This window comes from Sebastes umbrosus, chromosome 18, assembly GCF_015220745.1.
Source record: "Sebastes umbrosus isolate fSebUmb1 chromosome 18, fSebUmb1.pri, whole genome shotgun sequence".
NCBI lineage: Eukaryota > Metazoa > Chordata > Actinopteri > Perciformes > Sebastidae > Sebastes > Sebastes umbrosus.
In genome coordinates, this window is record NC_051286.1 from 23,983,950 (window position 1) to 24,005,776 (window position 21,827).

Sequence of the window (21,827 nt, forward strand, 5' to 3'; positions counted from 1 at the left end):
TTCAAAGCCAACATAAATGGAAGGCTGATGACATCACACTGTGATGTCATGAGAATGTGATGACATCGCAATGTGATGACAATCCCACTGTGATGTTATGAGAATGTGATGACATCACACTGTGACGGCATGAGAATGGGATGACATCACAATGTGATGACATCCCACTGTGATGTCATGAGAATGTGATGACATCACACTGTGACGGCATAAGAATGGGATGACATCACAATGTGATGACAATCCCACTGTGATGTCATGAGAATGTGATGACATCACACTGTGACAGCATGAGAATGTGATGACATGCCTTGAGAATTTTTTTATTAATTTGTTCCCTCGAGTTAGTAACTTGAGTTAGTAACCTCCGAGCTGGACACATTACATTGGTCTCTATGTGCAGCCGGCTGTGAAATGACTGGTCAGGGACCGTCTACAAAGTGCAACAGTGTAGTACCATCAACATTACTTCACACATCAATGATCTTCACACATCAATGATCTCCTCATAGCTGTACTACAACACTTAGTTTGGAAAAATATGCTTTTGCATAATTTTGGTGAATTTTGAATGGGAAAAAATATTCAATAACTTTGCTTTTAAAAAGTGTAGTTCCATCAAAGTTGATGGATCTTTATTATTATCATTATCATTATTTTACATCTTTTCTAGGGGTACCATCATTTTTGTCTAGGCCAGTTTCATTAGTTTGTTTTTTAAAATGATTCTGTTGAACCATAATTCAAAAACAATAGCTGATTTTCATTAGTTCATTTTCAGTGAATTTTTATTATTACTTTTGTCAGTTTCAAGTTATTTCAGTGACCATTGTGGGTTTTTCTTTCTTTAACGGAAGGGTACCAACAATTTTGCCTACGTGTATATCTTCTTCCTCCTCAAAACGCCCGATCCACAGCAGACATAATTTACATTTATATCTAATATTTCTTACTATATATTTATTAATTTTGGTGTTGGCCAGCCTCTCAGGTAGATGCAGATGCAGATGTTGGCATACTGTATAATGTGTAAATGTTTGAAAACCTGATAAAAACATTTGAATAATAATCATTACACAAACCTCTGAGCTAGCACCATATTTCAAGTAATACACATTTCAGCGAAACAGTATAAACGTTTTATTGACGAATACAAAATATTGAAATTTAAACATGAACTCTTTCTAGGTTCATCTACAGGTTCACCCACAGTTTCCTACACACAAGTTAAGTCAAGGTTTCCTTCAGAAGATAAAGCACATTGGAATAACACGGTTCAGGGTATCAAAGGACATAATTAGCATGTTGGATTCAAGGAATCCACTGATACGCTGCACAAGGAGGGACGATTCACAAGAGATTTACAAGTAGAAAATAGAGTCATAATAAATATAATGCTTCCGACAGTGATTCAGTGAAGAGTTGGATCCTTGGGGGGGGGGGGGGACAGCACCGTTGAGTTTTGTGTGTGTTTGTGGAAGTAGAAGAAGAAGAATTCAGGCACTGCTGGTCTGCTCAGTCTTCACACTGCTGAAGGAAAATGAGAGTTGGAGATTTATTCTAAATATTACGGGGGAAAAGGTGCGCTGCAATATGTAGAATAAGTAAAAACACAATTAGATTGGCCAAATTAAACATTTAAAAGGCAAATGAAACTTCACAGCATTCCTCATGAAGTGTGATTTTAATCATACACACGTGATTTCAGGAAGTCTAATGTCGCATTCTCACCAAGAGCCAAGCAAATTTTCGCCTCGCTTTACTCGCGCAAGTCGGACCACCGGCATCATTTGTGTCCATAATTACCAACAACTTTTCTTTCCACCATTTCCTCCATTGACCATGGAAGAAATAACCACTGTTGCTGCTTTGCTTGTGGAAGTCCCAGATATGTCAGACAACCAAACTCCGTTGTGTCTGGGTTCATAACATCACCCGGCGGAGAGCTGTATTCACATACAGTGCCATTGCACTGACTGTATCTAGCAAGCCACACGTCGCTACTGCGGTATGAACCCAAAATAAACAGATTGTGCTGTGATTTAATGTCAATAAACGGATCAAATGATGCCGAAATAACTACATAATGATGCAGATTTGTAAAAAGTCTGAATTGATGCTTTGTCAGGTCTGTCTGCAAGACGACAAGTAAACAACTTTCAAATTGCTTGTTTTCTGAATGGAGTTTGGATGGATCAGTGCCAGGCTATGCAGCTGCTCAATCAACACTCAACATAAAGTCATCTAGACATAAATACGGCAGCGACGCTGTTGTTTCTACCATAGAGAGTCTGTGGTTTATACACACACATTTATACACAGCGTTTGGTCCGGTCTCCGTACACATATGATGTACTCTCGTAGCTCTGGGGTGACCACAGACACATACAAGATTTATTTCCTCCTTTTCTGATTTAACAACATCAGGACGTCAGTGACGACAGGAGGAGAATCTCAACGCTGATAAGCTTTCGCGACACAGCGTCACACGAATGGAATATGCAAATTCCGTGTGTTCGCATTGTGTCATTCGCACCATTCGCGTTGCCCGGTGCGAATTCGCGTCTATTTGCGTCTTTGCATTGACTTTGTATGTAATCGCGGGATCACACTTTATTACAAACCAATCCAGAGCTGTACAGAACTGCATGCTAAACAAGACAGACCTACAGTATACTGGATGTACATGCACACAAGAAACCAGGTTACTCTTAGATTAGATACTGTGCTAACCTGGTTACTGTAAAATCTGCGTTTACACACACCAGGTCAGATTTTCCAATACACCTTGTTTAGGAACTAGGGCTTACTTTCTTTAACTGCATTAAGATATTCTGCTTTCCTTATTTTAGTGTCTGTGTGTGTGTTTCAGAACATTTGGACTGATGCAATGAGGACATGGCTCTGTAGTGAGAGTGCATAGTTTGCACAGAGCACTGCTGTGGATACTAGCTTTGTGTGAGTTTTTATCAGACTTGAATACAAGGATGCACGCTACGTGTAATGATCTTTCCTCTCATCCTGCTGCACTGCTGTCACAGCGATACGTCTTTAACTGTTTTTGTCATGCACACGTAAAAAGCAGGGCTGTCAATCGATTAAAATATTTAACCACGATTAATCGCATGATTGTCCATAGTTAATCGTGATGAACCACAAATTAATCACACATTTTATTTATCTGTTCAAAATGTACCTTAAAGGGAGATTTGTCAAGTATTTAATACTCTTATCAACATGGGAGTGGACAAATATGCTGCTTTATGCAAATGTATGTATATATTTATTATTGTAAATCAATTAACAACACAAAACAATGACAGATATTGTCCAGAAACCCTCAAAGGTACTGCATTTAGCATAAAAAAACTTAAGCCGCAACTTAAAAATCCCAAGTTGAGTTAATGCATCAAAGAAATTAGCGGCGTTAAAATGAATTTGCGTTAACACGTTCGCATTAACTTTGACAGCCCTGGTGAAAAGCTGATCAAAAAACTTGTAAAGGGCAAATTGAAAATATGCGTTCAAAGAAAAATGCAGTATCAGCATTAAGGTTTCTCTAATCCTCTTCCCTGGTTACAGAAAGCATTAGTGCAGAAAGCCGACAGTAACTGGGTTACTTTAGTGCACGTGAAAGCACTGCCAGACAGGTGTAAACACAGAACTTAACTGAATTTAAAACAGCATTCAGTCGCTCTGAACTGGACGTGAAGAGGTAGTGAGTAAATACAGAATCGCAAAAGAAAGATGTTTTGTGGAAGTGTGTGTGAAGACGTTGTTGGACAAATACTGGTAGAGAGGCTCCTCTTACCTTTTAGACTCAGTCTTCTCAGCGCCGATGTCCTTTGTTTTCTCTTCCTCTTTTATCTCTGCGATAGGAAGGAGAACAAAAGAATCATGTATAAAAACAACATCAGTCATTTCACCACTGTGGAAGCATTCACACTTGAGAATACCCACCGGTCTTCTTCTCCTCTCCTTCCTTCTTGTCTTCGTCCACTCGGGGCCTTTTTGCACCCTTCTTGTGATTGGCCACGTTCTTCCTGCCTCCCTCCCCCTCGTCCTCAGAGTCGGAGAACTCTTCATCACAGGCTATCCTCTTGTCCGTGGCACGAACTGCAAGAACACAACACACTCTGATGAATGATGCTACAACAAAATTAAAAAGTCTAATTTAATACAGTGGATTACTTTATTCAAATTGGAAGATTTAGTTTGAGTTTTTATAAATTGTTTTAGGGTGATGACATCTGGGAGGGGCTCAGCTTTTCTTAGATACTAGTAGGGAAAGCTTCAGACCATAAACTCATGTTTACAATGTTTACTGAGGTAATAAATCAAGTGAGAAGTAGGATCATTTTCTCATAGACTTCTATACAATCAGATGCTAACAGGAATATAGTTTCTTTATAGATCATTCACTAACAGTAAATGCTACCACATTATGAAATCAAGGAAGTCATCTATTTCAAGAGTCAGCAATAACCAGTATTTGTCACAAACACATTATTGTGACAAAGTTGAGCATAACGAGGAATAAACATGGGTATATCAACTCATCCTAACTGTGTGTAAGAGAAGGGATATGGAATGAAAATGAACAGCAGTCTTACTGGACAAGCGTTTGTCAGGATCCTCCGTGTCCTCGTCCACGGTGTCGTCCGGGATTGCGTCCTCCGGGATGGCCTGCATCTGCACTCCAGGAGCATGAGGCAGCATCCGCAGGTTCTCAAACAGTCGCTGCCTGAACACATCACATACACAAAGCCGATACACTCAGGTGAGTCTGGAGCCATTTAAATAACTAGCATGAAATCAATTGTTAAATAGACACAGGAATATTTGTTAGAAAATTAGGTTTATTCTTTATGTTTCATTCATGTCCGTTTCATTTAAAGGGCGGGTCCATTATGATGAGTTTCATATATCATGTAGCTTCCCAGAGGTGTTCCTTATGTATTCAAATGGGAGCATTCAAATCTTTGTCAAAGTATGTATGTCTGAGCGTCAAAATGCTATTTTCTATATGTCTGTGGAGCAATACAGTATATATTTGTGGTGCAACGGTTCAACAAGCCCAAGGTTCAGTTTGTATCGCGGTTTTTGGGTGATGGTTTCAGTTCAGTTTGTTTGGCACATTAGGGAGAAGAAAAACATAACCATTTTCTATGTGTTTGAACTCCAAAATATATACATAGATTGATTGATAGTAACAAATTATATTTCTATATTATATGAAGCCATATCACTGATTTTATACATGAAATAAAGCAGGGTACTTAATGGTCAAATGGGCCTATGTTCAGATAAATGCCTCCTATATGTCTCTGGAATGTGATGGCTTTGGTTTAGGACCCAGAAGCAGACACAGACACAGCTGGATGGTGGTTGAAAGTCAGGTGGATTTATTGTAATAAAGGTGGTGAGGGCGCTGGAGAAGGCAGGGGACAGGCAGGCTGTTGAGCAGGGTGGAGTAGCTGGAGGAATGAGCTGCGGCGGTGTGAGGATGGCTCGATAGGAGGCTGGCACTGGAATCCAGAAGACAGGAGAACACAATGTTAGATAACAGAAGCACTAGGAAACACAGGAATAACTCTGGTAATTATCATACAGAGCGGCCGAGAAAATACCAACTGGTAGGCAGAACAATCTGGCGAGGACTGGCAGGAAAGCTGGTGTTCTTGTACTGTGGGTTGATTAGGTGATTGTTGACAGGTGCAGAGTGCAGAGTGGAGAGTGAGACCAGGTGCTTGATGAGGAAGCCGCGCCCCTGCCACATCCACAGGCAGGGGAGGGGGAGACCCAGGGGAAGCAGAACACTGAAAAACTACTGGAGTCAAGGCCAGAGACGTGACAGGACCCCCCCCTCAACGGGCGCCTCCGGGCGCCCCAGGCTTGTCTGGATGCTCCCGATAAAAGTCCCGAATGAGGGAGGCATCCAGAAAGAAGCTGCGCGGGATCCATGAGCGTTCCTCTGGGCCATAACCCTCCCAGTCAACCAAGAACCGGAACCCCCGGCCTCGGCGACGGACGTCCAGAATCCGCCGAACAGTGAAGGCAGGGTGATTGTCGATGATCCGGGGGGGTGGAGGGGGTTCGGCTGGAGGGCACAAGGGGCTGGAAGACACAGGCTTAAGCAGCGAAACATGGAACGTGGGGTGGACTCTCAGAGATGAAGGCAACTTTAACTTGATAACAGTGGGATTAATGATCTTGTCAACTTCAAAAGGTCCAATGTATCGGGGAGCCAATTTATGGGACTCCACCTGAAGGGGCAAGTCACGGGAGGAAAGCCATACCTTTTGACCGGGTTGGTAAGTGGGTGCAGGGGATCGATGGCGGTCAGCAAGGCGTTGATTCCGGACAGCTGAACGGAGAAGGGCAGACCGGACCTCTCTCCAAATCCGCCGACACCTTTGGATGTTGGCTTGGACCGATGGCACCGCCACAGCCTCCTCCTGGACTGAGAAGAGGGGAGGTTGATAGCCTAGAGAGGCCATGAAGGGGGACATACCTGTGGCGGCGCTGGTGAGTGAGTTATGGGCATACTCAACCCAGGGTAACTGTCTACTCCAGGAGGACGGGTGGTGAGCAGTGACACAACGCAGGGCTGCCCCGAGATCTTGGTTTGCCCGCTCCGTCTGCCCATTCGTTTGAGGGTGGTACCCAGAGGAGAGACTAGCTGTGGCACCCAGAGCCTGGCAAAAGGCCTTCCAGACCTGGGAAGAGAACTGTGGTCCCCGGTCAGAGACGATGTCCTGGGGGATGCCATGAAGACGAAACACATGGAGGACCAGGAGGTCCGCAGTCTCTGTGGCTGAGGGTAATTTAGGGAGAGGGACAAAATGCACAGCCTTGGAAAAACGGTCTACCACAGTCAATATGATTGTGTTACCTTCTGACGGGGGTAAACCGGTGACAAAGTCCACAGCTATGTGGGACCAGGGTCGGCTGGGGACGGGCAGAGGGCGCAGGAGACCAGCTGGGGGTTGATGGGAGGCCTTGCTGCGGGCACAGACGGAGCAGGCGGACACGAAGGCACGGGTGTCGCGGGTCATGGATGGCCACCAGAACCGCCGTTTGATGAAGGAGAGGGTGCGGTGGAAACCAGGGTGGCAGGTGAGCTTAGATGAATGGCCCCATTGTAGAACTTGAGATCTGGCTGAATCAGGCACAAACAGACAGTTAGGAGGGCCATTACCTGGGTCTGGATGAGAGCGCTGTGCCTCCCGTATGCGGGTCTCAATCTCCCATGTAGCTGCGGCCACCACACAGGAATGAGGTAGAATGGTTTCTGGCTCAGAGCAGGATTTCTCTGGGACAGACTGGCGGGAGAGGGCATCAGGTTTGGTGTTGCGTGAGCCAGGACGGTAAGTGAGACTGAAGTTAAACCTTCCCAGGAACAGAGCCCACCGAGCCTGGCGGGAATTTAGCCGTTTAGCAGAGCGGAGGTAAGAGAGGTTTTTGTGGTCTGTCCAAACTACAAATGGCTGCTCAGCCCCTTCCAGCATGTGCCTCCATTCCTCAAGTGCCAGGACCACCGCCAACAGCTCACGGTTTCCCACATCGTAGTTGCGCTCTGCCGGAGAAAGGCGCCGGGAGAAGAAGGCACAGGGGTGCAGCTTGTGATCCTTAGGAGACCGCTGAGAGAGGACGGCCCCCACACCTGAATCAGAGGCATCCACCTCCACAACAAACTGCAAAGAGGGATCAGAGTGAGTTAGAATTGGAGCACTAGTGAATAACTGTTTCAGAGTGTCAAATGCTATGTCAACCTCCGGCGTCCAAGTAAAGGGGATGGCTGGGGAGGTGAGTTGTGTGAGAGGGGCCGCCACTCTACTGTAGTCTCGAATGAACCGTCTGTAGAAGTTGGCGAATCCTAAGAATCGCTGCAACTGTTTCCGTGTAGTGGGTTTGGGCCACTCAGCCACCGCCTGAACCTTTGCTGGGTCCGTCTTCACCTGCCCCTGCTCGATGATGAAGCCCAGAAAACTCACAGAAGTCACGTGGAAGTCACACTTTTCAGCTTTTACAAACAGCTTGTTTTCCAGAAGACGACGGAGCACTAACCTCACATGTTGAACATGTTCTTCCATGTTCCGGGAGAAGATGAGTATATCATCTAGATAAACAAAAATGAAGTGGTTCAGCATGTCACAGAGGATGTCATTAACCAAGGCCTGGAAAACTGCAGGGGCGTTGGTGAGGCCAAAGGGCATGACTTGATACTCAAAATGGCCCAGGGGAGTGTTAAATGCAGTCTTCCACTCATCTCCTTCTCTGACTCGGATCAGATGGTAAGCGTTCCGGAGGTCCAGCTTTGAGAAAACAGTGGCCTTGTGCAGGGGCTCGAAAGAGGGGTCGATGAGGGGTAGTGGATACTTGTTTTTAATGGTTATGTCGTTGAGGCCACGGAAATCAATACAGGGGCGTAGGGTGTGATCTTTCTTTGCAACAAAGAAGAAGCCGGCACCAACAGGAGAAGAGGAGGGTCGAATAAAACCAGCAACTAGTGAGTCGTTGATGTACTTCTCCATAGCCTCCCTTTCGGGACGGGAGAGTTTATAGAGACGGCTCGAGGGAAGGGGGGCACCATGGTGCAGGTCTATAGCACAATCATAGGGCCTATGTGGGGGCAAGGTTTGGGCCCGCTGCTTACTAAACACCTCACCTAAGTCATGGTACACAGGAGGGACTGAAGAGAGGTCAGGGGGCTCAAAAGTAGGAGCAGCAGTTAACTGAGAGGGAGCTAGGGCTGACTGGAGACAGTGGGAGTGGCAAAAGGTGCTCCAACTAGCAATAGATGCGGTGGACCAATCAATATGGGGGTTATGGAGTTTAAGCCAGGGCTGACCTAGGACCACAGGAGCATGAGGTGAGGGAATAACTAGCAGTTTTATAGATTCGTGATGATTACCTGACAGGATGAGACTCAGGGGAACAGTGTGATGAGTAATGCGGGCCAGGAGCCTTCCATCCAGCGCATTGACATCCTTAGGAGCAGGAAGGGCTTCAACAGGGATCCCAGCTTGGGTAACGAGGGTGGAGTCAATGAAATTATCATCAGCCCCAGAATCAACCAGAGCAAGAAGGGGGATAGAGTCACCCTGGCACACAAGGGATGCATTAAATTGCATACGGGGGTGAGGGGCTGATGGAGAGGTGGAGGTGTGGCTCATCAGGGCCTCTCCAGTTCCGGATGAGCCTAATCTTTTGGCAGGTGAGGACAAGAAGCGAGGAAGTGGCCAGCCTTGCCACAATAGACACACACACCAGCCTTGACTCGCCGTTGGCGCTCTGAGGGTGAGAGACGAGCTCGTCCCAACTGCATGGGCTCCTCCATTGAGGGTGATGCTGAGGAACTGAGGGGCTGGCTGGTGAAGAACTGGCTGTCAGGGATCACCCGGGGGGCAGGTTTGGACTGGAAAGGAGAAGTGGAGGCATGCGGGCGGCTGGCTCTCTCCCTACGGCGTTCACGAAGACGGTTGTCTAAGCGTATGGACAGGGAAATAAGGGAGTCTAAACTATCAGTCTCATCCCTTGCAGCCAACTCATCCTTAATATTCTCAGCTAACCCATGAACAAACACTCCTTGTAAAGACACTTCATCCCACCCACTCTCTGCTGCCAGGATCCTAAACTCAACTGCATACTCTGCAACTGATCCAGAGCCCTGACGGAGGGAGAGGAGACGGTTAGCAGCCTCTTTACCCTGAACAGGATGATCAAAAACTTTTCTCAATTCAGCTATGAATACTGGGTAAGAATTACAAATAGGAGACTGCCTCTCCCACAAAGCTGTAGCCCACTGAGAAGCTTTACCAGTAAGTAAACCCAAAATAAATGCTATGCGTGACTTATCTGAAACGTAGGTGGTAGGTTGCTGCTGGAACACGAGAGAACACTGGAGAAGGAACCGCCCACAAGCCCCCAAATCCCCAGAGTAGCGTTCTGGAGTCGGAATGAAAGGCTCACGGGCTAGTGGGGCTGGGGTGGCATGCCCTTGTGGAGGCGTTGGGAGCGCTGGTGGGGGGTCAGCTGGTGAAGCTGCTGTGGCAGATGAAGCTGTGAGATGGGCGTTGACCTGGTCCATTTGGCTGCCGAGTTGGATGACATTGGAGGAAAGGGCTCGCAGATTCTCCACCAATTCACGGAGGATCTTGTCATGTTGTCCAACCAGCGAACCCTGGGAGGCTAAAGCATGGCGGAGTGAATCTGTGTCTGCTGGGTCCATGGTGGCCAGATTGTTCTGTGATGGCTTTGGTTTAGGACCCAGAAGCAGACACAGACACAGCTGGATGGTGGTTGAAAGTCAGGTGGATTTATTGTAATAAAGGTGGTGAGGGCGCTGGAGAAGGCAGGGGACAGGCAGGCTGTTGAGCAGGGTGGAGTAGCTGGAGGAATGAGCTGCGGCGGTGTGAGGATGGCTCGATAGGAGGCTGGCACTGGAATCCAGAAGACAGGAGAACACAATGTTAGATAACAGAAGCACTAGGAAACACAGGAATAACTCTGGTAATTATCATACAGAGCGGCCGAGAAAATACCAACTGGTAGGCAGAACAATCTGGCGAGGACTGGCAGGAAAGCTGGTGTTCTTGTACTGTGGGTTGATTAGGTGATTGTTGACAGGTGCAGAGTGCAGAGTGGAGAGTGAGACCAGGTGCTTGATGAGGAAGCCGCGCCCCTGCCACATCCACAGGCAGGGGAGGGGGAGACCCAGGGGAAGCAGAACACTGAAAAACTACTGGAGTCAAGGCCAGAGACGTGACATGGAACCTCATCAAATAATTAGTAACGGTTCAACAAGCCCACGATTCGGTTTGCACGTCATTATTGTAATTTTCTTTTTTACGGTTCAGTTTTGTATCCCTTATCCATAGTCAGTGTATTACGTACAGTAACTTAGATGGTGGTCGGCGCGCTCCCAGTTTGGAGAAGCAGACCTGGAGTACCGACACGGAAGCTAAGCTGCTGATGTGGACTCCACGTTAGTTCAGATCCAAAAGTAACACAATAACACAAACAAGTTACAGCTGCAAGTGGCAGTTCGCCAAGAGCCTTTTTCGCTCAAGGTACTCTTGTGGACATAGCTCGCAAGTTTCGAGATGATGGGCCAAATGGTTGTTGACTTATTATCTTCGAAATGCAATAAGATATCAACAAGCTTTATGCAACTTTTGATGAGCTCGGTCCAATAATGAGCCACAGAAAATTTGGTAGCAATCGTCAATAAAGTAAATTGAGCTCACTGCCCCTTTAATTTGTCCCTTTAATCAAGTTTAGAGATAGTTTAGTACTGACAATCCACCAGGTTGGATGTGTCACTTGGTTCTGTTTACACCGGTCTGTTAGTTGCTATCTTATTTCAGACTACCGCGCGCGTGTCCATGTGCGCGTGCATCCTAATTAGAAGTTAATAATGCTCATATTAAAAATAATCATGAGCCCCTCAGTCATAAAGGTTAAATGGTTTTTACTGCAAAACATCATTGTTTATTACAGAACCGGCGCCTAAAATACCATTTGGAACATCTTTTATTACGTGACATTGATCATTTTATTGATCGGCTTCAGCGTTGTTTAAATCACAACTTAAACGGATACCAGTACTTCTACTTTATAGCCACCATAATGTCATACAGTTGTATTTATATTGTACACATTTATTCAGAGAGACAGACATATCAAAATTGTATTTGACTGTTTATTATTTATTTATTTTATTAATCATTTATTTGTATATATATATACATATATATATAATCATTATATAATCATTATATAATCATCATTCATCACTGATGATGTGTCCAAGCTACACCATCTACTACATGCAGATGGTGTTTCTTCAAACTACTGTATATATGCACATATATACAGTGTCCAAATATTGTGGGAGGAAACCTGAGCACCAGGAGAAAACCCACGCAGACACAGGCAGACTATACAAAGTCCACACAGCCCGACAGCTGTTGGTGTCTGTATGAGGCTACAGTGCTAATCACTTAGTCACTATGTCGCCCCTAATGTCAAAGGGATAGTTTGGGTGTTTTGAAGTGGGGGTGTACGAGGTCCTCCATCCACTGTAAGTATCACAACTACTATGGATAAGTACCTAATACAAGTAAAAGTACCCCACTTCAAAACACCCAAACTATCCCTTTGACAGGATGTGAGGGTGGAGACCTAGAGGGTGATGGGGTGATGGGGGGGAAGAGAGAGGAAGGGTTAGTAAATGGTAAATGGACTTGCATTTCTACAGCACTTCTCTAGTCTTCCGACCATTCAAAGTGCTTTACACTACATGTCAGCATTCACCCGTTCACACACACATTCACACACTGATGGCAGAGGCTGGCCATACAAGGTGCCCACTTGGCCCATCAGGATGTAAACACTCATTCACACACCGATGGCTCAGCCTTCGGGAGCAATTTGGGGTTGAGTGTCTTGCTCAAGGACACATCGACATGTGACCCGGAGCAAAGGGATCGAAACCACCGACCTTCAGATTGGTGGACGACCTGCTCCACCTACCTCTGAGCCACAGTCGCCCCTGAGGTACATGAGGAGGGAGGTGGGGGTGGAGGAAGGAAGGAGATGTAGAGGGGGGGGAGGAAGAGGGAGCTATTGTTGTCCAACCTAAGCTGCACAGCCAGCAGCCTCCTCTACCTGACTGTCACAGGCTGCAGAAGCTGAACAGCCAGCAGCCTCCTCTACCTGACTGTCACAGGCTGCAGAAGCTGAACAGCCAGCAGCCTCCTCTACCTGACTGTCACAGGCTGCAGAAGCTGAACAGCCAGCAGCCTCCTCTTCTACCTGATTGGCACAGTCACTCTTTCTCTTTCTCTTTCGTAACACCCAGCGAAAAAAGCCCTTTTCCTTCTTCTCCGGCTCCTTCTTTTTCTCCGCCTCATCCCGCTGCGCTCTCTGTTCCACCTCAGCTTCCTGCTCCTCCTCTTTCTTCAACTTCTCACGCATTTTGCTTTTCAACTCCTGTAACCATTTCCCTCGATCCTCCGTCCTACTGAAAGAAAAGAATCCTCTCATCTTCTTCTTCATGTCCAGACAGATATCCTCCAGAAGCGTCGTCTCATCGTCCATCCGTTTGACTGCGTTTATCCAGCTCTGGTCACTCTCCGCCAGGTCCTCGTTGAACTTGTCCTGAAGTTTCTCCTTGTCGCCCGAAATCCGTTTGATCGTGGTCATGTAGAAGTCGTCTTTCTCATCCTGGACCTTATAGAAATAGATTTTCTGTTCCCTGTATTTGCCCTCCCAGGTTTCTTCGCAGTCTCCAAGTTCATCTCGTTTGTCCAACAGCTTTTTTCTAGTCTCAGTGAGCCACTCAGAGAGACACACCGTCTGCTTGCTGAGATCTAGGATTTTGGAGTTCTTCTGGTCGAGCTGTGTCTCCAACTGGCTAATCTTCTCCTGGAGTTCAGCCTCCATTTTCTTGTCGTTCTCAGCGAGGTCCAACTTGTCCGTGAGGACCTTGTTGTCGTCCTCCAACTGATGTATTTTACTCTCCCAGCTCTGTTCTATCCCGGAAACGTTTTCTGAGAGCTCCTTAATAGCGTTGAATTTTGCCGCCCAGGCTTCTTCGCTCTTTAGGAGTTCATCTATTTCGGCCTTCAGGTTCGAAGAGCTTGGTAAGGTTAACGTTTGTCCCATGATGAAATGTAAATGATGCAGTCACCCTCGTCGATTGTTGATGTTCAACCGAATACCGGTCAGCTAACAATATCAGCAAGTGTGTGAGACTTAAATGAGTTGGTCTATCCATACGAATCGTACACCAAAGGATGAAAACTTCAAAGCCAACATAAATGGAAGGCTGATGACATCACACTGTGATGTCATGAGAATGTGATGACATCGCAATGTGATGACAATCCCACTGTGATGTCATGTGAATGTGATGACATCACACTGTGACGGCATGAGAATGGGATGACATCACAATGTGATGACATCCCACTGTGATGTCATGAGAATGTGATGACATCACACTGTGACGGCATAAGAATGGGATGACATCACAATGTGATGACAATCCCACTGTGATGTCATGAGAATGTGATGACATCACACTGTGACAGCATGAGAATGTGATGACATGCCTTGAGAATTTTTTTATTAATTTGTTCCCTCGAGTTAGTAACTTGAGTTAGTAACCTCCGAGCTGGACACATTACATTGGTCTCTATGTGCAGCCGGCTGTGAAATGACTGGTCAGGGACCGTCTACAAAGTGCAACAGTGTAGTACCATCAACATTACTTCACACATCAATGATCTTCACACATCAATGATCTCCTCATAGCTGTACTACAACACTTAGTTTGGAAAAATATGCTTTTGCATAATTTTGGTGAATTTTGAATGGGAAAAAATATTCAATAACTTTGCTTTTAAAAAGTGTAGTTCCATCAAAGTTGATGGATCTACACTTTCTAAAAGTGAAGTTATTGAATATTTTTCCCATTAAAAATAAAAATTTGGTTATGAGTTATTGATCCAAGAAGTTTGAATCTGTCAATATCTTTCCAACTTTACCGAAGTACATCATCTAGGGGGGATCCGTACATCAGCAGAGAAAGCCGGACACGGTGGCCCGGTGCCCATCAATGACCAATCAGATATTAATGTTCACAACTGACTGTGATTGACAGGTCGTCTTCGCCAAAACCCTCCAACACACAAAACGCATCGTTTGCCCTCTAGAACGACACATAGAAGTGTTTTCTGATCTGACGTTTGCGACTTCCAAAAAACGCTGCAAATAACTGTTGAAGAATAAATCTGTTTGGTTTAGTTTAGGCACAAAAACTACTTAAGTTATAGCTTCACCTCCCGAACCCGCTTCACCTCCAAACTCAATAGGGTTCTGCCCCTTCTGGGCTTGAACCCTAACTAACCGATCGATGCAGTGATAGACCAGCAACTGAAGTGTTAAAATGGGTGAGCCAACGTTAGCTGTGCTAAGTTTGGAAATAACTGAAAGGGTTAGTTCCGATATTGAATACGTGTTCTGCGAGGTAAAATTACTGTTTTTGTGAATGGAGTTTGGTAGCTTCAGTTCCCTGTCAGAAAAGGCTGCAGTAAGGTAAAGTGGGGAAAATATTATAAATATAGCATACACTTTTCTTTAGGTGGGCCTTTTTTAGGGGTCTGCTGCTCCCGTCCACAGCTGCTTTACCTCGCCGTCAGACAGCCCTTTCCAACGGCAAACTGAAGCTGTTATATCATTCTCTTCAAAGTCACCAGATTCCATTGACAAAAACAGTAATTTTACCTCACAGAACACAGGAGTTGCTGGTCTACCGCTGCATCGATCAGACAGTTTGTTTGTGTTATTGTGACTCTCAGATCCAAACTAACGCGGCGTCCACAGCAGTACGTTGCTTCGCTTCCGTGCCGGTACTCCTGTCTGTCACTAATTTTACTTCGCAGAACACGTATACAGTGCAGTATACATACAACTCCACTTATAAAATATCGGAACTAACCCTTTCAGTCATTTCCAGACTTAGCACAGCTAACGTTGACTCAGCTAGTGCTAGCGTTCACATTATTCATAACCTTATTGATTAGCTTCGATTAGCTTACTTTGGTAACTTGTGTCTTTTTGAAAAAATACAAAAAGCATAACAGGTCCTCTTTGAACTCAATAAAAAGAACAACTATTTAAGATTATAACCTTAATGTTTACATAGTCATCAGTAATAATTAATAATCATTCCTACTGCAGCTTTGTTAAGAAACAGTGCTATGAATAAAAGGACGGTACATACTTGATCTTGTCCATGTACTCCTGTGTGTTCTGGTTGGTCATGTTGGAGGGGCTGATGTGCAGCTTGAAGTCAGGCCCAAAGTACTCAAAGTAGTCATTGTATGGCAGTTCTGCGATAGAAACATCAATGAGAACAGTAAGCAAACCGAGCCAAGACGAACAGCTGAGATGAGATTTATACGCTGCAGATAAAAACACAGTGTCAAATTATCAGTCGTTTGGGATGAAAAAGCAGCGATAACACGGCTGTTAATATGATTTACTGAGGCGTTAGAACCCGTGCTGATCCTCACTGAGTGGAGGATGGATTGAAATGAGCGGGGAGTTCACTTAATGTCCCGAAATTCCATTAAGAGAACTGCTGGCCCATTGGACAGGCTGTGATTACATCCCCTGTCACATCCCAACACCACAGTATAAAGAGGGAGCCAAGTCAAGCAAGAGAGGTGCTGCAGACATTTTAACTTTTCCAGTGTTTCAATTCTGAGCTGAAGCTCATTTTCACGCCTCTCTTTGTTAAAAGAGAACTCATTTCATTACACAAAAGAGTCAATTATATATCTTGCATCAGATCTACACACGCCCTGTGCTTCTCTTAATAGAATTAACTTGTGGTTGATTGAATATGAAACATTAATAATCATTTTTAGAACTTTTCAGTGATTTCAAGACAGCTTTTAGAGGCTGAGACCTGCTGACCTGCTCTGCCGCTATTGTCTATTGCTTAACACAGCACAGACAAAAGTGCTACTTTCAGCATCCTTCACATTCACTCATATTTAGAGATGGAATCTGTGACAAACCGTCGGGGATGTCTGTGTCCAGAGCTACAGCGGTCTCGTAGGTCCAGCAGCGAGCCACGTTGCGGATGGTGTATCCTCCTCCGCCCAGCATGAGCATCGGGAGGTTGAAGGACTTGATGTACTCCACACACTTGGCATGGCCTGGTGGAAAATAAAGAGGCACAATGTAACACTTCCAGCATGGTTTCTGACTTCCATTCATTTTTAATTTACGTGCTTTGTGTATGTGTACCGCGTATGGTGAGGTTAAAGCAGCCGAGGCGGTCTCCTGAGAGAGAGTCTGCACCGCACTGAAGAACCACAGCACTGGGCTGGTACATCTCCATCACCTTGGCCATCACCTGCAGGGCCACAGGAAGAGAGTCAACCACCTGACATCCCGCTGTACTTACTATGGCAGGTGTGACACGGAGATAATTGTATCCATCGTGAAAATAAAGACATTGTTTAGAGCAACTTTAACATAGTGTGAGGTATAGACACTGGAATAATGTGCAATAAAAGTCATAGTCAAGTTTACTTGAAGTAAATAAAGAACTCAGTGTAATGTGACGACATTTTAACAAAAGCGTACTGCAATCAGCACCAGCCTCTTACTACAGTATACGCATCTCATCGTCAGGGCAACCATGACTCATCCGCATGATGAGTAATACATAAAGACTGATGATTAAAACTGAGCATATGCCTAATAGGTACCTACCATACACAGCAGACAGAACTTGGAATTGTCAAATGAAAATAATAAGTCATTGAAAGTGCATAGTGATCGGATTACAAACTCAGTACATCCATAACTCTCTGCGTACATAGCCAGAGATCTGAATGTTAATACCCAAGTAATGTAAACCAAGGCCTCCAAATCAATATGTTTCAATCTGGTAATGGACCTTAGCTGATGTTTTATCTTAGAATGTTGTTAATAGATCTGATTTTGGACAGAATAAGACAGCACGGCTAATACTACCAATACTACTGATGAGAGGCAGTGTGAGACTCAGTGTGAGGGACCCAATGGCCTTGACAATTTCACTTCACTACTACTGCAAAACAAAGACTTTCTGAAACTCAAGAGTATGATGAAGCAGGTAAAAGGCTTGAAAACAATAGTGCCTTTCTGACCTTTATTAAAGCTGCAGTAGGCAGTATATTTTTGGCATCATTGGGCAAAAATTCTATGATAACCTTTCAGCATATTGTAATTCAAGTGTTCTGAGAGAAAACTAGACGTCTGCACCTCCTCATGGCTCTGTTTTCAGGCTTTAAATAATCTAGCCTGTGACGGGTCAATCACAGGTCATTTAATTGAGAGAGCGTTCCTATTGGCTGTGCTCCGGTCATGTGACCGGAACTTGGCGTCCCTTCACCAGATTTCACAACGGTGGCGACGTCACAAACTTTCCCATTTTACAAAACATTTGAGGAGAGAAATAGGCATTACAGTAACAGAAAATGTATTCATATTTGATCAGCGCTGCCCAGTTTGACCGTTTGGTCAGAGTTCAGAGTGATTGACAGCCGGCTCTCATAGACAGCAGCTGGACAGCGGACCTCAGATCAGCTCTTACTGCTTGTTTTCCTCCAGTATGTGAAATCTTGCAGATGCCATTGGGAGCACCGGAGGATACCGGAAGACACCGGAAGACACCGGAGGACACAGAGGAACAGGATTTTTGATCTGTTTCAAGTACTACTGTCACGAAATAGTGACCGTTTTATAAAAATAACTTTTTTAAATCATATTTGCTCCAGTCCCGCCTACTTCAGCTTTAAGCTAAATCTATTATTTAATTTAATTTTTTTCTCTATTTTATTTGATTATTTATTTATTTACTTTTTATTTTATTATTCATTTATTTTTTCGCTCTCTTTCAAGTGACCCAGACCAACATGGGGTGGGGGAGAGAGGGTCCTCTTTCTATGTTTTTATTTCATGTCACAGACACTCAGTTATGTTCTGCATTGGATATGATGACCTTTGCCATGTCTGCAAAAAAAAACAATAAAAAAGATTTAGGAAGAAAAAACAATGGTGCCTTTCTACTCAAGCTACCAGCAGTATATTTCAAATCTATGACCAAAACTGAAAGTGGTGATCTTGATCAGAAAGAGAAGGTGAGGAGGATTCACAGTCAGCACTGAAGATTTCACATGAGCCCCATGAACAACAGAGTGAAGCCAGTGTAGCCGGAACGGTCTGCAGGTCCCGACCACACTGCGTTGTGTTCTGGTGCACAATCAGACGCTGGACACTGGCATGTCTTGTTGAACTCAGGTTTATTCCTGTTTTGAGCCCAGAGAGAGCAAAATGCTGTCATGTGGTTTTTATCCTCATAGAAACACACCTCTCGCAGTCAGGTTCAGTGCAGACTCATTATAAACATGAAAATAACTCAAAACATGTAAATCAAATAAGACACAATAAAATATAAATGAGTGTGTCATTACTTTGTGTCTCCAATTACATAACATTCAATTATATTATCAATAACAATTGGCTTTAGGCTTAGCCTACATCGCCATGACATGTGAAATAAATCATATAGATGTGTGTTTGTCATTAAATGACACACACACAAAAAAAAAATACATATTCAATAAAAAAAAGATTTTACAGACCCCTATGGCTGTCATGAAAATTACACTGTTCCACAATCACCTCACACAATATACTTAAAATGAATACTATAATTACTGAACACGGTAATGGGAGTACAACACATATACACATACCTGTTTTGAGCCCAGAGAGAGCAAAATGCTGTCATGTGGTTTTTATCCTCATAGAAACACACCTAACATGAGAAAAGGACAAGCTTACATGTGTATCCCACGGGAAGATAAAACGGCGACACCAGCACACACACATGTTTAGCTAGTTAGCTTAGCCTCTCAAAACTCACTTTACAAGTAAAAAGCACGACAGAAAATTACCCAGTTCGTCTGTCCTAATGATACTATGAAAGAGTAAACTGCTCTGTGTAATTAAATCAACATTAAAACATTAGAATTCACACTTTACATCGCGCCACTTTAGATACATACCTCTCGCAGTCAGGTTCAGTGCAGACTGACGAGAGAGCGGAAGAGACGCAGTACGTCTGCTAACAACCACTAGAGGGCGCTGTAGCACAAACTAAAACAGTACTCCCAATACCAAGGACAAACTTAGGAACAACACAACAAGTGAGGGATTTTGGTGAAATTAATACATATTGCAATAAAACACATAACATAAGAAATAAAAATTACAAATATTATTTACTGTCACTTCTTCTATCTGTTACACTTTGGTCGAACTCAACTGTAATTTCACAGAGTTTAATGTGAAAAAACGCAGAATCTACAGTTGTCATCCCCCCTCCAACCCTTCGCTCTGTCTCTGTCTCTCTCTGAAGGAAGGAGGCTGGGTCATGTGTCATCATCAGTTACGCTGCGCATGTGTTATACCCAGAGGTTTTAATGCTCAGGGCGATTGGAATCCTTAAAAAAATTCTTGAATCCGGATCATGATCCAGATCGCCACCAAAATCCAAAGGATTGTTCATTGTGCCACACCCCATCCCTCCAAAAAATCCATTTCGAATTTGTGGAGTAATCCTGCTAACAGACAGACAAACAAACAAACAAACCAACGGCGGTGAAAACAAGACCTCCTTCAAGGCCCTTGGTAATAACAATACATATCACGATATAGCATGTTTTCTAATAGTCTATTTGAACCACATGGCAAAGCATATTTTTGTATACTCTCGTCCTCTGTGAATCAAATACTTGACAACTGAAAAGTATTTTCTTGAGTGCAAAAGGATCATATCAGTTTTAAGTGAAATTACAGAGAAAAAAATAACTAAATATAGGCCAAGACTATATAGAAACAATATAGACTTATATATACGATAGACATTATTATATAGTTTTGACGATGTATATCGTCATATTGCCCAGCCCTACTCCTAAAACTTTTCAACAGAAACTGAACATTGTAACTTTCATAAACCTGCTATTGAGTGCATGTGCTGCAATCATGCAAACAGGCTAATCAAACACAATCATCCACTCAGTAGGCGCTGATGTCAACATTTGCAAAATTTTGTGTTGAGCACTAAACAAAAATGCAAGCTTTGTATTTTATTTTATAATAATTAGTAAATGATGATTTTTTTTTCCTCCCTGTTGCCACTGGTAAGCAATAAACACCTTTGCTTCCATCCACTCTCAGCCTTGGTCGACCTACGCAGGTGTTTTCACTTATTAAGCCTGATTAGAGCTCTTCTCAGGACTGTGTGTACGTGTGGAGACTGTGCTGCTGGCAGTGTTCAAGTCACTCCCTAATCCTCAGCAGTTCCCACAATGGAACGAACAAAGTGGTGTCTATGACACAATGCGTTTTATAGATGCTGAAAGTACAGTTGTGCAAATCTACACCTGTGAATGATGACGCAAGATGATGATTTATGAGGGTCTATTTATAGAAAGTAGTGAACGAGTGAAAGATGGAGTGATTTCAGACAAAGCACCTTGTCATTCATACTGATACATTGAGGTGACCTAATTCCCAGTATAGACAGGCATAGCCCCACCCAACATCAACCTGAGCAGAGGTCTAATCAGCCACAATGACTGAAAACACCTGTGTGAGTGTGCAGGGCCTTTATATTATAAAGTACAAGGTCATATATTGTGCTTATATGTTCCAGTCACCGTCCATGGTCAGAAACAAATGGTATTATTGTATCAATAACAACTGATACCTGTTATCATTTTTATTATGGCAACGCAGACCCAGAGCAACATTATGTTTCTGTCCACCCGACAAACCTCTCCTTTTAGCTCTGTTTTGGTCTCCACCCATTATCTGGCTCTTTCTTTTTTTCATCGAAAACAATGATTTAAAGGTGGCTAAAATAACTAGTAGATCTGAGGGGGGCTGCAGAATCAGAATCAGAATACGATTTATTTTGCCAAGTACATACAAGGAATGTGACTCCAGTTTCATGCAGCTCTCTCTAAGTACTTACACAGAATAGAAACAGCTAGGAACGAGGACAAACAGCTAGGAACAAGGACAACAAAGCTGGACAGATAAAGGTGAGGAATAGACAGGACTGTTATGTACACACATAGTGAAAAAATAGGTGTATATATAAATATTATATCAATGAATAAATATAAAAAAAGCACTAAAAATAAGAATACAATTCACATCCATGTGTATTTTTGTAGCGG

The 21,827-nt window shown here is 43.9% G+C and overlaps 2 protein-coding genes across 2 annotated transcripts; both read right to left on the bottom strand.

Moving 5' to 3' along the window:
• Positions 1 to 1,123: 1,123 nt before the first annotated feature.
• LOC119476995 (histone deacetylase 2-like) lies at positions 1,124 to 16,983 on the bottom strand. The gene is made up of 7 exons (XM_037750740.1): positions 16,831 to 16,983; positions 16,599 to 16,739; positions 15,797 to 15,905; positions 4,614 to 4,744; positions 3,961 to 4,116; positions 3,812 to 3,869; positions 1,124 to 1,530 (listed from the first exon to the last, which is right to left on the bottom strand). Exons 1-7 carry the CDS (start codon positions 16,934 to 16,936, stop codon positions 1,497 to 1,499), a joined length of 735 nt encoding a protein of 244 aa, XP_037606668.1. The 5' UTR covers positions 16,937 to 16,983; the 3' UTR covers positions 1,124 to 1,496.
• On the bottom strand, positions 11,756 to 13,795 carry LOC119476993 (putative leucine-rich repeat-containing protein DDB_G0290503). The gene is made up of 2 exons (XM_037750738.1): positions 12,811 to 13,795; positions 11,756 to 12,762 (listed from the first exon to the last, which is right to left on the bottom strand). The coding sequence occupies exons 1-2, from the start codon at positions 13,672 to 13,674 to the stop codon at positions 12,646 to 12,648; spliced, it is 981 nt and encodes a 326-aa protein (XP_037606666.1). The 5' UTR covers positions 13,675 to 13,795; the 3' UTR covers positions 11,756 to 12,645.
• Positions 16,984 to 21,827: the final 4,844 nt, after the last annotated feature.